The sequence below is a fragment of the Ahaetulla prasina genome, chromosome 7, assembly GCF_028640845.1.
Source record: "Ahaetulla prasina isolate Xishuangbanna chromosome 7, ASM2864084v1, whole genome shotgun sequence".
Taxonomy (NCBI): Eukaryota; Metazoa; Chordata; class Lepidosauria; order Squamata; family Colubridae; genus Ahaetulla; species Ahaetulla prasina.
Genome location: NC_080545.1, coordinates 77,140,277 through 77,156,723, shown reverse-complemented (window position 1 = coordinate 77,156,723; position 16,447 = coordinate 77,140,277). Strand labels below are relative to the sequence as shown.

General features: G+C 38.6%; 1 protein-coding gene across 2 annotated transcripts in view; it reads left to right on the top strand.

Annotated features, from left to right (window-relative positions):
• The first annotated feature begins 2,492 nt into the window (after positions 1 to 2,492).
• Positions 2,493 to 16,447, top strand: part of TRIM24 (tripartite motif containing 24) — a 74,103-nt gene continuing 60,148 nt past the window's right edge. Inside the window, exon 1 of one of the 2 annotated variants that reach the window (XM_058189922.1) lies at positions 2,493 to 3,170. In XM_058189922.1, coding sequence (XP_058045905.1) covers positions 2,789 to 3,170 — 382 coding nt within the window. In that variant the 5' untranslated portion in view covers positions 2,493 to 2,788. The remainder of the gene's footprint in view (positions 3,171 to 16,447) is intronic. The other variant, XM_058189921.1, reaches the window with a different exon arrangement.

The window sequence follows — 16,447 nt, the reverse complement described above, 5'->3', positions numbered from 1 at the left end:
ACGCACTCTTGAGATTGAAGGCAGATTGGGGGGGGTTGCGTTGGGGGGGGGCGGGGGAAAGAAAGGCAAAAGGTTTAAAACTAATGAGTTTATGCTGTAATGTGAAAGCATCTACGATAGACTCTATTTCCTTATAAGGGTGCCGGGAACTTTTGAAAGGCTTTCCAAGGGTGCCTCAAACAAGAAAAGGTTGGGAACCACTGGTTTAGATGATGTTTTCCAGTTCAAGTTATTGTGTTGCTCTGCTTTGCTTAATAAACACTTCTGTTTTTAACCTCACTTGTGTGTTTTATTGCTTTCAAAGTTGTCTGCTCACATTTTGGTACGGTAGACAGGAGGAGAGGTTGCCAAGCTAGGCCTAAAAATGAAGAGGTGGAATCTAGTCAGATGTATCCCATATCTGCTCTGGTGCTAGTGCTAAATAGATGTTTTCCTCATAGTTGATGACATACTAGTGGGATACTACAACAAAGCTGTAGCAGAAACCCAATAATTATACTTGTAACAACTGGTACACTCACAAATCCAAACAATACCATGAATATCTGCAGGTCCTATATGTAGGTTAGGGATTAGACTTTTCTTGGCAGACTTTGTTTTGTGATGATTCCTAATTAACTAAGGAAGAGAATAGATTCCATAACACGCAAAGTTTGCCTGATTTTATGATTTCTATGTACCTGGAAATGGGTTACAAATTATTATCCCTTATGTTTGTTGGAAGAAATGTCCATCTGGGTGCAGTTCCAAGTGGGGAGAAAGACACTGGAAACGTGGAGACTGCTTAGAAGGATGGTCCGAGGAGTTTTTCTGAGATAAATCTGGTTGAACTGTGGGGCAATATAATGTCCCCAGATGATTTTGCAATGCAGTGAGCCCTGCTGTAGAGGGCTAATCCTATCATGTCCTGAGGGCCATGTCTTAATGCTATCATCTCTAGAGCTGGGGGGGGGGAGGGAGCTTCAGGGAGCTGTTTTGTCTTTAAAATCATGTTTCACCTTTTCTCATCCAGGGAAATACAATATTTTGTGTTAAGTTCGGGCAATGAAGAGGCAGGAGATGATACAAGTAACAACAGCTCTTTGGTTTATTGTGGTCCCAGCAAAAGCCAACAGGCAAAAACCCCTCTTTAAATAGTATTTTGGCTGAGGCATCAGCCAATCAGCAACGTGCATTTTCCCGCCCAAATTTCCCTCTTAAAATTCAAATACATTACATTTTGTTTTTTTAATATTTCCTAAAATATTTAATTCTTCTAGAAAGGGGTAGATGCTAACTTTCTTCATGTCTTAAAATATATATTTTTACTTTTCCCTTAAATTACCTCTTCTTTTTGGTTTTTCAAATTGCAGTTATAATAGTGATAACTTTAAAAAAAAGGATAGAAAAACAAATGATTTAAGGGATTAGAATCAGGCTATGAATCTTTTGAATTCATTTGAAATCTAAGGATTTATTACTCATTAGTCATGATTCATGTTTTATATTAATTTAAATGAAATCTAATTATAATTAACAATATATTGTGATATTTGGTTGTATTAAATGGATTTCCTCTTAAGTAAGAACAGGGTTTGAACAGAATTCAATTTCAAATGTCTTGAAATCCCACTGTTATGGCCGCCCAAGAGCAAAAAAATAAACATAAAGTACAAGCTATTTCTAGACCAATTCTTTCTGGAGTATCAGCGAAAATAATTTGGCAAAACAGAAAGATAATCATGGTTTGTTTGAATGCAATCAAGTTATGTCTACTCTTAGAGATTACATAGGTAGATTTCCACACACACACCCCGGGCAATTAGCTCCTGATATGATGTTCCAGATCTTCAAATAAAGAAGTTATTGCCACCATTCACTTCTACTTTTTAATCAACATTAGTAAACCAGATAAATCATGGTTTATTTCCTAGCATATTATGGACTTAGAGGGCCTGGGTCATAAACTGGGTCATAAACTAACCACATGGACTGGATTGCCACAAAAAGTTATGCTAAAATGGGGCTAGTTTAGTTTGTGTGCACTGTTTCGGCAAGTGATTTATGTTATTTTATCTGATAATGCAGATGATTTTACCGTAATAGTTTTATTTAGTTTAAATATTATCGCCAGTGATACCAACATATCCTTTTTCAGCAATAACGGAAAAAATCACTAAATCCTGGAGCTTAGTACAAGGTAGTGCCTCAGAAAATTGGCAGTTGGTTGACCATTTTCATTACATTTTATACTAAGTGTATATAAAAAAAACAATTTATGGGACGAAGAGAAAAACTCGAGGGCGGGACAAATGAAAAAGGCGGCACCCAAGCCGACCAAACAGGAAACTAGGAACTATTGAGGGGGCAGGTAATAACTAGGAAAACACGAAAGGGGGCGTGGCTGAGCGGAACGAAATGGAAGAATTTCGCTCTCCTGAAAACGCGCCTAAAAACGCAAAACGCTCAGGGGAACTGGAACCCGGAGGATAAAAGGGGAGGAGTTTGCCTTGGATGATAAGCAGGGAAGGGGCGTGGCGCTGAAGAGCGGGTTGCGCCTCTGACACTGGAAAGGCTCGCCGAGGGGGCGGGGCCCGGGAGGCCGTTGGCGGCGTTGCTGCGAGCGCGAGCGCTCTCTTCGGAAGTTCCTTCGAGAGCGGTTGGAGGTGGCAACGGCGGGCGCTCGGAGGGACCGTTGAGGGGGCGGGGCTCCCCGGAACGCCCCGGTGGGGAGAGCGGCAGTTGCCCCGAGGGGCGCTTAAGCGCCTGGTGTGGTTGCCACCGACATCTCTTCCTTCTCCTCCAAACAATGGACGAGTCCCCTGTGGTAGCCGGGCCCTGCCTGCCTGGTCCGGTCGCCATGGGTGGGGAGAACGAAGCTGAAAGCCGGCAAGGCCCTGCGGACCGAACCAACGGAGAGTCGCGCCTCAACCTCTTGGACACTTGTGGGGTGTGCGGCCAACACATTCAGAGTCGGCGGCCTAAGCTGCTTCCTTGCCTTCACTCACTCTGTCAGCGTTGCCTACCTTCGCCTCATCGCTACCTCATGCTGCCACCTCCCGCAGCCCCTTCGCCGGGCGGCGGCGGCAGCGGCGGCCCCAAAGATCCGCAGCTGCCGCCGCCGCTTCAGCCGTCCTCGGCGCCTTCTTCGCCGGTCTCCACGCCGCCTTCGCTATTGCACTGTAACCCGGGTAAGAGAGAAAACCGCGCGCCTCGGCGGTCCCTGAATGGGGACGGAGAGTGTTTTGCGGGCTTGATTCTGGTCGGTGGTTGCCACCCAAAGGAATAAATAGTAATTCGGTGCCGGGAGGGAGGGGAATTAATTGGCTAAAAGAGCAATATTCCTTCCGCGTAAATTCCTTCCCTCCTGTCCCCGAGGCGTGAGTTGAGCCGCCAGTCTTAACATCTTGTTATGCGGAGAAGTTCCGGGATGGGAGAGAAATCTTTGAGCTCAGCCAGATCACAACTTGGATCCTGGTTTCGTAGAAGCCCAGTATTAATGTCCACAAGCGTGTAGGAGTTAGGCATCTGCTTTGTCCAAGTAAACCGAGTATGCAGTGAGGCAGAATTGGCTTATTCTGTTTGCAGCCGACAGGCAAAGGTTTGCATCCCGTGAGTAGGGTTAGTGGGAAAAGCAAACAATAGTCCTGGGGATTTGGGGCCATTTCAAGGCTGCGGAGGCAAATCCTTTATCGAAGGTAGAAGCTTTCCGTTCCTCAGCACGATTGTGCTGTTGGACTGAAAACTTAATGGGATTTGAGAGATGAGATGCTGAGATCCAATTTAAAACTCCGCCTTTTGGAAGAGAAACCATGATTGATGGCAACTTCCCATTGTTTATGCGCCGCATCCTGTGTTTAATATAGGTGTGAGCCAGGAAATCCCAAGATGGCTTATTTTATGTTGAAGTCAAGTACTTAAGTTTAATGGCATATTTGAAAAACTATTTATGCTGTTAATTTCTTCTAATGGTAGTACTGTTAGAAATCTCTACTGATAAAGATTTAGTAGTATACTAGAATAGACCATATTCACTGTTTCATGGATTGAGGGTGAATGCCCTATTACTTGAAAGACACCTCCAGTTGTGGGGGATTTTTGATAGTTTTATTTGTGTTACATGTAGGCTTCTGTTTCTTTTCTCTTACTTTCATTGGCTTTGGCTCTTTTTGGGTTGCCAAAAGAAAAATGTGATTTTCTGAGACACATGTACAAGATAGATTTTGTATGTGTAACCTTATTACTAGATGACTGGAATGTACATAGTCTTTTTTTCTTATATATTTGGCTTATAATAGAAACAAGTGGGAGTTGTGGAGACAAGACTTGGGTCCTGTGATGAAGTAGAATATTGATTCTTATTTGTATTATGAGTTTATTAAGTTATTACATCATATTGTAATTTATTTCTGTTATTTTTCATAGGCTAAGTATTTTTTGGTATATCACATGATTTATCTGGCTTTAGATACTGAAAATTCTATATATACCTTTTATGCTTAATATTAGTAAATATGATTAACTTTGCATCTAACAGTATCTACATTTTCAGTTCAAATATCTACAAATTTAAAAGTTATTGATTCTTCTATCATGTTTTGTAGATTGTATATGTCTTTGCATGGATTTGTCATATTCAATCTTAATATATTTGAATTACTGCTACAATATTTAGTTTTTCCAAATATTCATATTTTAAATTTATTGCTGAGCCAATGCATGTGGAATTGTGAAGGCATTTTTTAACAGACAGATCTCTAAATAGCTTAGAGTCTAAAATCTTCAGAATGTAGAAGATAATGTAAGTAAGTACAGTTAGAAGACCTGCATGGTATCAAGTTAAACACCTGTTAATAAAATAAACCCTGTTTATGCAGATACAGAATCCCTGGAAATTAAGCAAATGCTCTTAAGTCATGCTAATTAAATACTGTATAATTAAGTATTAAACTCATATCTATACAAACATTAAAATATAATGTTTGTAAGCTTATTTCTTTGTGGTGTAGCAAACATGTATTGGCAAATACAAGCTTTTAATGCATTTAACCCTCAACCTTCATAAAATTGCCTGAAATCTTGTGAGATTTGGCCAATTTTGCATAGAGCAATTTTTAATAATTTTATGTGATCAGTTTCATATTACTAATCTTACTTTAGGGATATTTTCTGATCCTGTTGTTAAAGGATATCTCAGTATTAAATAGGACATAACATTTAATAAACATTGTCCACTGTAAGCTTTAGAAATATCCAAATCCTTTTCAAAATGTGAAAACATTATGCTCGTTATATAATATCTATGAGATACTGAAATATATCCTATTCCCTATCCATTAGAAGGTCAAATTCTATTGGATGTGATAGAGAAATTGGAGACTTATATCTGGCCAGATCTAACCCTATTCCATATAAAGTCCCTAGATTATTTTTGCTTCCTTTTTTGATTTTTAAATATATGAGGGCTTCTGACCTGTGGTCTTTATAAAGCACCCAGTCCTAGAAACCTTTACAAAATTTATAGTGAAATTCAGCAGCAAAACCAAGTTATTCTTTTATTAATTTTTAAAGAAAGTATTATCAAATTAATTTGATTTTTTTAAAAAAAAATACACGATACATAAAAATAATATGACATTGACACTTAACCAGCAAAAGAAAGAAAAAAAGAAAAGGCTACAAAATATTCAAAAAATTTAAACCCTTATTGAACAGCCTGTGAGATGTCCAGTATATATGAAATAGCAATTTTGTTTTAGTCTTGTGTTAACAGCAAAATAATTTTACCTTAAGTATTTCAGAAAAATATCCAACTTAATTTTACTATTCCAAAATTCACTTGGTAATTAATATGACATTCATAAACATTCAGATTACATTTTTGCAAAATTAAATTGCTGGTTTGGGAGATTTTTCATATATTACAAAAAAAAGGTATGATGCAATTGCATTAACTTTAATTATGCCCAGCATACCCCTTTTAATTCCTTACAGCACTCAAAAAATGCTTGTTTTGGAACTTAAAGGGTAGGGAAAAATTGTAGCCCTGGGCACAAAAACACCATCATACTCTTAAAAGAATCAGCACAACAAAGTCATTGCCATTGGATAAACTATTTTGAAAACAAAATATATATTTAAAGCAACTGAGTTTGTATTAGTAATTTTATTAAGAGCAATATTCAATAAACTATTATCAGCTTTTAACTACCAACCAAATGGTATACCTCATAATTACAGATAGTCCTCACTTAATCTTAATTGGGACTGGGAACTCTGTTACTAAATTTCTTGGTTGATAAGGAAAACATCATCTGACCACACTAATTTATTACATCAGTTCTAGCTGTAGTTGTTAAGCACCTTGTTAAGTGTGACATCATGTGACTGTGGCTAGTAATTTCCTACCAGCTTCCCCATTGATTTGGCTTATTGGAAGCAGGCAGTGAAAAGTGCAAATACCAATCATATGACTGGGATGCTGCAGCTGTCATAAATGTGTGCCAGTTGCCAAATGCCTGAATCGTGATTATGTTACAGTGGGGACTTTGCAATGGCCACAACTTTAAGGACCGGTTGCAAGTCTTCTTTTTCAGCATTGTCCAAACAGCTGGTTGGTAAGTGAGGACTAGTTTTACAAATATAAATTAGCCAGCATGCATTGCACCACTAAAGGAATACATTTATACAGGTAATCCTCAACAGTTCAAGTAACTATTTGAAGATATGAGACCATTGAACAAAGGTACTTAGAACTTATCTTTGAAGTTCCATGTCCCCATGTATTCTTGGCAGGTAGCTTGCAGTCACAACCAGTTGCAGTATCCTGCAATGATCTTATTGCCAACCTTCTCTGCCAGCTTCCTACAAGCAATCAATGGGGAAGCCAGCACGGAAGATCATAAGTTGCTTGGATAAATTGGATCTTCCCCAATAGCACCCTCCTTCCCCAGCCTTCCTGTGTCGCATGTGTATACCGTGTACTTTTCCCCCTGGCTTTCCTGAGCTCATGTTGCACAGCAATGTCCCTCCCCAACTCACACACAGCATACACCAGATCTTTCCTTCACCCTGTGTCATCCTAGCACTCCTTACCTAGAACTCCCTTGGTGTCCCATTTAATGTGTTGGAATTATAACAACAACATGGATTGCCATTGGTAAGCAATGCGGTTATGAGACATCACACTTTATGACCGCATCACTTAGCGATGGCAGTCCCAGTTCCAATTTTAGTTGTAACTCGAGGAGTGAGTGTGTGTGTGTGTGTGTGTGTGCGTGCGTGCATGCATGCAAGCCATGGACACCCAGTTCAAAGTGAAAGGTGGACTTTTAAGATGCAGGATAGGAGGAGTATGATACTTTTGAACTTTGGTGTGGAAGGAGATTCCTGAGAATATTGTGGACAGCCAAGAAGAAATGATGAATCTTCATAAACAAATCAGCGTAGAGATTTTGCCCAGGGCACAAATGACTATTCTCAGATGGTCTTATTTTGGATACATATGAAGACCCAGCTCTCTGGAAAAGCTCTAATGCTGGGAAAGATAGAAGGAAAGAAGAACAGGATTACCAAAAAAAGATGGATGGACATACCAGTAGTTACAGTACCATTAAGAGATTTGAAAGAAAAGGTTAGGGCAGATCATCTTGGGAAAAATCTGTGTGGTCTGTAAGAGTTAAAAATGACTTCTTGACACAATGACACAAAATTAGCAAAAAAAAAAAAAAAAAGATAATGCAAGCAAATAGTATAATGTAATCCAAGAAACTAAAGTGATAAATTCATTTATTGTTAATATATGTGACACATGTTTAAAAAATACTGGAATTGAAGTTTTGCTTCAGTTCCAGTATTTTTATTATAGGTTGTTTTGCAACCTTGGGGCAATAACAGTGATTATGCTACTCCTAACTGGAGCTATTTTTACTACCCTGGCTATTACCACCTGCCTTCTGCATCCCTGAAAAGAGAGGAGAAGGTACTAGAATCTTCTTTTCTGCTCCTCTGTACTGTCCTATGAAAATGATCCCAGAATGTTTTATGGCCATTGTTTATTTATTACTATTTGTTTCTTTTGTTTCTAAGTTGTGCTATGAGAACTTGTTATCCTGAAAAAAAAATCTAAATAAATGAATATAATTAACTAAAGAAATTATAATAAATGACATAAAAATTGCTGGAACTTACCTAAAACATCTGTGCAACCCCCTTCAATGAGTCATTTTCAGGTCTTATTGGGATTAAAGCTGGATAAAAACAAGCAGCAGAAAGACAATAGAGATTACATGAAATCAGGCCAGAACATTATACTGATTAGTGCTTACAAGATTTGCTGGGTTTTAGATGTGAGCACAGTCATAGAATAGTGCATATCTGACTGATTCTCACTTACCCAGCCTGGCTACTGTCATTTTTAAAAGTGTTCGCCTACATATCTTTTTTTAAAAGTTCCGTTTTTAAAACAATTTTTTTACTTTCTTCTATTGTCAACATAGAGAAAGTATAAATTACAAAACAGGAGGGATACAAACAGAGCCACTTGGTCTAGTGGTTATGTCCTGTCCTAGTCCACGCAACCATACCTCTAGGGGTTTTAATTACTTTATTGAGGTACTGCAAGTCTCTAAAGTAATTACCCAGGTTTCACTCACTAGTCCCAATAAGTCCAAGTTTGTACAACCAAGGCATGAAATTAAAGGCATATACCAATGGCAAGGCACAATTTCAGAAAGCACACAATTTATGAAGTCCAGGCAAAGTCCGAAGTCCAAGCATGATAATCAAAGCCAAGCTGCAAGTTCAGAATCCAAGTGCAAAATCCAAGGTCCAACCATGAGGTCAACAAAGAACACGTAGGTTCGGAATCATGAAAGTAGGAGTCACAAAGTCAGACCGCACGCTCTACAGAAAACAGACTGGTTGTCTCCAACATTGCTTTGCTCCATGCGCTGGGCTAAGTAGCCACCAGCTGGTGCATCTCATTAGGAGGGTTAAGGCTATCTCCTTGTGAGTAGCTTGCTGACCTTGGTTGCACCTCCCTCCTGCCCTGTGCACTATGGAATCCAGCAGAGAAGGCAGTTCCTCATCACCGCTAACTGACTGTGCAGTGCCTCTTCTCTACACTGTGCTTCTGGTTGGTCAGGCAAGCTTCCCATTTGCAGCTGTATCTTATCTGTCTCTTCTGCCAGGCATTTATCTGGTCGCTCCAACAACGCTCCAAGGTTCCTGGCCTCCCCTTCTCTTGCCCATCCATTCCTGGTCTTCCTGGTGTTCCTCCGTGCACCCCTCCAAAGTCCTTGTAACTGGCTCTTCCTCATCGTACAAGCCGACATTCAGGGAAGCAATTAAAGGTTAAGGTACCAATCTAGAAAGTAAGAGACCATGAGCTCTAGTCCCATCTTAAACATAAAAATCAGCTGGGTGAACTTGGGCCAGTCATTCTCTTTCAGCCCAACTCATCTCTCAGGGTTATTGTGAGGAAATAGGATGAGGAAAATGTGTTGTATATTTTAGCCGCTTTTGAGTTATTTGTAAAATAATAAAGGCTGGATATAAATAAATAAATACCAATAGAAAGGATTAACACTGCAGAATATATCTCAAAATTGGCATGGGGAAAAACCGAAGCATTGCTTGTTAGAGAAGGATAGATAAGGAATTGTATCCAATGGCGTACAATCCAGAGCTTTCTGATACTAGATTCATGAGGAAGGTAATGTTTGTTGATATCCCGCTCTCTTACCATATTCTACATTAATTTTTGTGTAGTACAATATCTAATCTTCTTGAAACCTTTGGAAGAGAGAATGTTAATTGATTAAAATTGCTTCTTTGTTGTTCTGCTAGACATCTTCCGTGGAGCAAATAGCTTTTTCATCACCACAGAGAAAAGATAAACTAAATAAATAAAGCTAAAATACTGAAATATATTGAATTTTTAAAGCTATATATGACAAAATATTGACTCATTGCCTACCCTAAAAATAGACTTAAGTGTATTTCCTTTATACCACTGCTAGTTTAATATATTTGTCAGTTTAAATGTTCATCTTGACAAGAAAATTTAAAAAGAAAGAAGAGGTGAGTATAAATGAAGAAAATGATATATTACAAATATTGCACTAGGCAAATTTTAATGAAATCCAGTGACTTTTGGCAGCAATAGCTATCTGCAAAATGTAGCCATTTTCCTGGAAAATGCACTGAATGTATCACTACTAAAATATACAGTTGTCTATAGATGCCAATACAAATATTTTGCAGTTAGTAAGATTATCAGTTCTACTCTCCATGAATGATAGATTAGCATGACGAAGTATAGGAGTGACCATCTCAATTTCAGTATCTGGCCAGAAACATAAAATAATTAGTCTTGAAAAAGAATATTATTATACTTCTGGGTCAACACTATCAAGATAAATGCATCTAAGTGTGCACTGGGGAATGCCACTCTCTGTGATGGTGCAGAAATATAAGAATACAGAAATGTATTATTTAGGAGTAGTGCAATATCAACCTGTCAGATCTGGGTACTAAGGAGGTTGTGCTTTGAACTGTTTGTTTCCTTTCCTGACTTTTGATTGTATCTTTAAATTATTTGTAGATGGGACTTGTCATTCAGTGTGTTCTGATGGTTGATTTGTCAGAATTTCAAGATGTCAGGAATTCCTAAACATTTTTTGAGATTTCACTTGGTCTATAATGCCAACAGTTTCCCAGTGGTTGAACTAAGGGATTTTCTGAATACTAATTGATAGTTGTGTTCTGTTCTAATCTTCTATGTTTCTATTCTACAAAGTTCAAACCTAAAGACATATAGTCTTTACTAAATTTTGATTGTATTGTTACTGTTATTCAGTTAGATTGCTGGAAAATTTACATATTGTTGGTTTAAATAATAAATAAAATAGAATTTATAAATAGCATTTGTCGGAAGTTAGAGTTCACCTAAAAAAAGGATGTCAAGAAAAAGGGCGAAAACATCACAGACATTAAACTCTTTATATTGTCAGCTTAGAGAAAGAGGATGTAGGGGGATGCTGCAACTGCTTGTAAGAGTAAGATGTCTGTCAAACACTTGAATTTTGTTCATGTGACCAGGTGAAGTGTCTTCTAGGACCAATTATAAGTTCAAATGTTTGTTGAACAAAATGATTGTAACTCGAATATTACCTGTAAGAAATTTCAGAACTGGAGAATAGAATGAAACAGGACTGCTAGGTGAAAACACATAAAATAAAGAGTAATTACAGTAAGACACAAGCCACCACACCAATATGCTAAAAATAATGTGACATATATAAGCTTATTAATCATAATTGTGTCAGGGCATAGTATAGCAGAAATTTCAGTAATTTATTCTGCTTAAGAAATTAATTATGCTCATTTTTTTACTAGTTTACTTTCCCACTAATAGCTTCAGTTTAAGTAAATTTTGTCTTGTGAATTATTGGGGAAAATTGTAATGAAAGTTTCCTCTACTGTTAGGATTATTTTAACATGGTAAGATTTATATATTGGTTATCAACTAATTTTCTTTTAGTATTACAGTATGGTATGTAAGTTGGTATCAAATTTGGTGCATAAAGAAGATTGTGCACTGTTTGATATAAAGTTTGCATTAGATTCCAATATTTTTCCCCAGCTAATGATTTTGATATGGGCAAATATCTTTTCTTATTATATCATATGCACTTACCCAGGAATATTGTGAGTTGTAATTCTGTTAAATCTAAAGATGATGATACAAATTACATATAGTATGTCAGTAATTATCTGTAAAGTATCTTGGAATATAATTATGGAAGTGTTAATAGCACCTAATATTATAAATATCCTGTTTGGTAATTGAAATTTGTGAATACTGAGGTAGATCAATAACAGCCCAGAAGTCTACAGATAAATCAGAAAATAAATCAAAATAGTATTTCTAGGCAGAGTTGTCAAATGCATATTTCCAAATGGTTCAAAGGGACAGATTTTGACAAATCCATGGTAGAAGATAGACTTTTAGTGAGCAGCAACAAAATAATTTGACCAAATCAGATATTATCCCAATTTTGGTTGTTGCCATCGTAGCAGTGTATGTCTTACTTCGGCCATTTATTATTTAAAAATTTGTTCTATGAAACAAACATTTTTCAGGGATTTTTTAAAATTCTACAAACTGTAAGGTGGTAACCCAAACTTCCTTGTAATGAAGAATTCATTTTTAAAAAAGAAACATAATTACAGTATAAATAATTAAGGTATTCGTGGAACTGTGGTGAAAGCACTGACTAAAGGAGAGGGAACCCCACCAGGGGACATAAATAGATATTCCAGCTAGAGTCCATTCAGGGGAGGAAATATTTGAGATCAAGCCTTTAGGTCTATATCTTACGTTTCCCAAGGGAAGGCAAACAGTTTGGCCAGATTCTTTTAATATACTCTAGGTGATCAACCATAAAATATCTGTTTGGACTTACCTATGAGTGTCTCTAGTTGCTTGTGCCTAAAATTAATTTCACCAAATTACACACCTGAGGAGAAAGATATAAAGGTGGCAGCAGTCCTGCACACAACTGTTTTATCTGTTCAAGAAATGGTGTAACCTACTTCAACACTGACAGGAAATGGAAAAACAGATCATGCCAAACCAATCTTATTTTATTCTTTGACAAAGTGACTAAATTAATAGATCAGCAAAATGCTGTGAACATAGTATACTTAGATATCAGCAAGGCATTCGACAGAGTACAAGCTATTTCTTGGCAAACTAGAAAAATGTGGCACAGACAGCATCACCACAAGATTATTATTATTATTATTATTATTATTATTTATTCGATTTTTATACCGCCCTTCTCCCGAAGGACTCAGGGCGGTGTACAGCCAAGGTAAAACAAACGGTACAATATACAATTAAAATACAGATTAAAAAACTTATTATATAGTTGGCCTAAAAAACTTTAAAATATATAAAACTAAAAAACCCCTTAAAATTAATAATAGAAATTTAAAACCAATAAAATTTAAGCCAGCCCCGCGCGAATAAATAGATGTGTTTTCAATTTGCGGCGGAAGGTCCGAAGGTCAGGTATTTGGCGTAAACCCAGGGGAAGTTCGTTCCAGAGGGTGGGAGCCCCCACAGAGAAGGCTCTTCCCCTGGGGGCCGCCAGCCGACATTGCTTGGTGGACGGCACCCTGAGAAGTCCCTCTCTGTGAGAGCGTGCGGGTCGGTGGGAGGCATGAGGTAACAGCAGGCGGTCCCGTAAGTACCCAGGCCCTAAAATGGATTTGTAACTGGCTGACAAACCATACTCAACAAGTAGTCCTTAATGGTACTACATCTATATGGGGGAAATAAGCAGTGGGGTACATAAAGTTCCATCTTGGGCCCAATACTTTTCAATACCTTCATAAATGACTTAGATGAAGGAATAGATGGAGAACTCATCAAATTTGCATTTGACACTAAACTGGCAGGAATAGCCAACACCCCAGAAGACAAGCTCAAGATTTAGAAAGATCTTGGCAGACTTGAACAATGGACCCTATACCACAAAATGAAATTTAATGTGGGGAAAAAAGCAACATTTTATACTTAGGCAGGAAAAACGAAGGTACAAGTACAGATTAGATGAAACCTGGCTCAAAAACAATAATTTTGAGAGAGACTTTGGAGTCCTAGTGGACAATCACTTAAATATGAGCCAGCAGTTTGCAGCAGCAGCCAAAAAAGCTAATACAATCCTTGGTTGTTGTCTAGATTATCATTTCATTGAAAGTGTACCATGCTAAACGCTGAATGGTTGGCATCAACTACAGCCTTTTGCAGTCTGACTTGCTGCAGCTGGAACAATGCATGACACGGGCTTTCAATCCAGGAATGTTTTACTTTGATGTTGAACCAGCAAGAGTAGTACACACCAACTGTTGTGTCTTCGGCTCCCAAGCCTGGCCTCTTGGCAAAGAGTGACTCAGAGAGTGAGGGGGAAGAGGCGAAAAGGGCTTCTTTCTGCAGGACCTTCCTCTCTGGCTCCACTCCAGGTCAGGTGGAGGAGATGACGAGGCCTCTTTCTCCCGCACCTTTCCCCTTCTAGGCAACGCCTCAAGACCCAGCTGCTGACAATGAGTCCTGGTTAAATCCCAGGCATCGCAGAAAGAAGAGGCAGGAACAACAAAAGAAGGGGTGGGGCAGGCCTAGAGAGTGCTGAGTCACGGAGCCACACTCCACAGGGTATTAAAGGAGGAGGAGCTGCTCTATAGCTTCTTGTGATGGACAAAAACTGACTCTTGGAAACTTTGGCTGCAATATTTCGAGACTAAGAATTTGGCTTCTGGATTTCTGTTTATTTCTGAACTCTTGGTTGCTCCAGCAACGAACTGCAGTGACACTAGCTTCTGAGGAGATAAGAGAACTTGGCAGGCAATGCAGGTTCGTTGCCAGAACTGATATCTGTCGTAGGAATAAATTGCTGACAAATATAGACAGCTCGCGTGTCTTCTTGCTTGTGGTTGGGGGGGGACAGAACACCAACGATGTATTTCACTATCATTCTTAAGTGTTAGAGAGTTGCTTTTAAAGCCATGTTTTGAAACTCATAATCAACAAAGCCTATTTGCAGTTGTCAACCAACATGAATGGCTTAAGGGACCAATTTTTAGAAGAGCCAGATCTGTGGGAAGTTCTCCTGTCCTTATTGTCTGTGTGATCCTATATCCATATAGTTGCTCAGTAGAAAGATCCTTTACAACACTGTCGCTCAGTGAAATGAGAGGCTGACCAGTTGAAACTCTAGTGAATGATGTTGCCAATTTTACCTGTCCATTTGTTAGACAAAGTCTTCCCATTCAGTTTTGTCATTAAGTGTCGTACACCAGCCGGATCAAGCTTAACCTCTACCTAGTGCATGGCACCACCTTCATAGCCAGCATTAACATTTGTAGAATATCCTCCAGTGGCCTTCAGGCCTTCAAGAAGGAATGCCTTTCTTCTTCATGAAATGCACCAGATTATCTGCTTGAGCAGGTTTTCCTGTTTTTGAGCCTTTCTCTGCATTTCAGTGATAAAGGTATCTTCCACCCAGCTCACTGTCTATAGAATAATGTTGTTCTTTGTTGGTACTGGGGAATTGCTGGTCTGAATTGTTTGCTTTCAGCATAATTTTAGTTGCATCTATATGAGCATTGAAGAAGATGCATTCTATTTCGCCCTTCTTACAGAGCTCATTTTGATCTAGGGACTTCATAATTTTTTCCTGGGCTCTCTTGACTTTATTGCTCAAATCTCTTGTCTTCTTTGGTGATCAAGCCACGATCTATGAAGGCTGTGGTAATGACAGCAGTGGCATGTAGACCAACATTGTATCTTATGCTCTGCATAGTGACATATGTTATTTCTAATCTGTTGTATTCTGTCTTTTTTTTTTTAAGTAGAGGGCATGTGAGTTTGATCTAAGGCCTCTTCATAACTTCCATCACATTCCTCTTCATCTGTCCTTCATTTTCTTTATACTTCATTTGTCAGTATCAAAATGTCTGGAATACTTCTCAGCTTATATAGCAAGCCTTTGTCTCTCATCATCTTGCTGCTTTTAACTAGTCATTTCTGCTTGGGTACATCTGGCAAACCAATCTGGTGTGATCCAAAAGAACCATTTTTTTCTCTCTGACCTTTAAAGAAAGAAGTTTCTTCAGTAGTATCTTCATCTCCCTAGGGCAGGTACAGTTAATGAGAACTACTTTTTTGCAGCCAACAGGGCAGCCAAATTCGGCACACAGAACAATTTGATACTTGCAGTTGAGGATGTCAAACAGTTTGTCAAGTTTCACAGTGAAAGTCTCTTTGACATCTAGCTTTCCTCTACCAAGAGATATGTTTTTGGCTTGATCCCAGTTCTCTTGGATCTTGTTCAAGATTGTCACTCATGAATTTATAACAGGGATCATAAAAGAACTGTTGACTTGTTCCCACTTTTCAAGCACTTTTGGATATATATTTCTTGCAAGACTGGTTGCTGGTAGTTTCTAGCATCATCACTACTTTGTTCTCTTAACAGTAGGCCATATCTGAGAATGTCTTGCAATGTTGGGAGTTCAGACAGCAACACATCTCTGCCAACCCGAATTAGGTTGCTCATATGAGTGAATGTTCCCAGTCTGGTTCTTTTCTTACAAGCCATTACAGATCAGTTATCACACTCACAGAAAACGAGGCCAGCAGGACTATAGAAGGTCGTGGTAGCTCAGGCTGGTAAGAAGCCTGTTATTAGAACACAGCAGCCTGCAATTACTGCAGGTTCAAGCCCGGCCCAAGGTTGACTCAGCCTTCCATCCTTTATAAGGTAGGTAAAATGAGGACCCAGATTATTGGGGGGACAATAAGTTGACTTTTTAAATATACAAATAGAATGAGACTATTGCCTTATACATTGTAAGCCGCCCTGAGTCTTCGGAGAAGGGCGGGATATAAATGTAAATT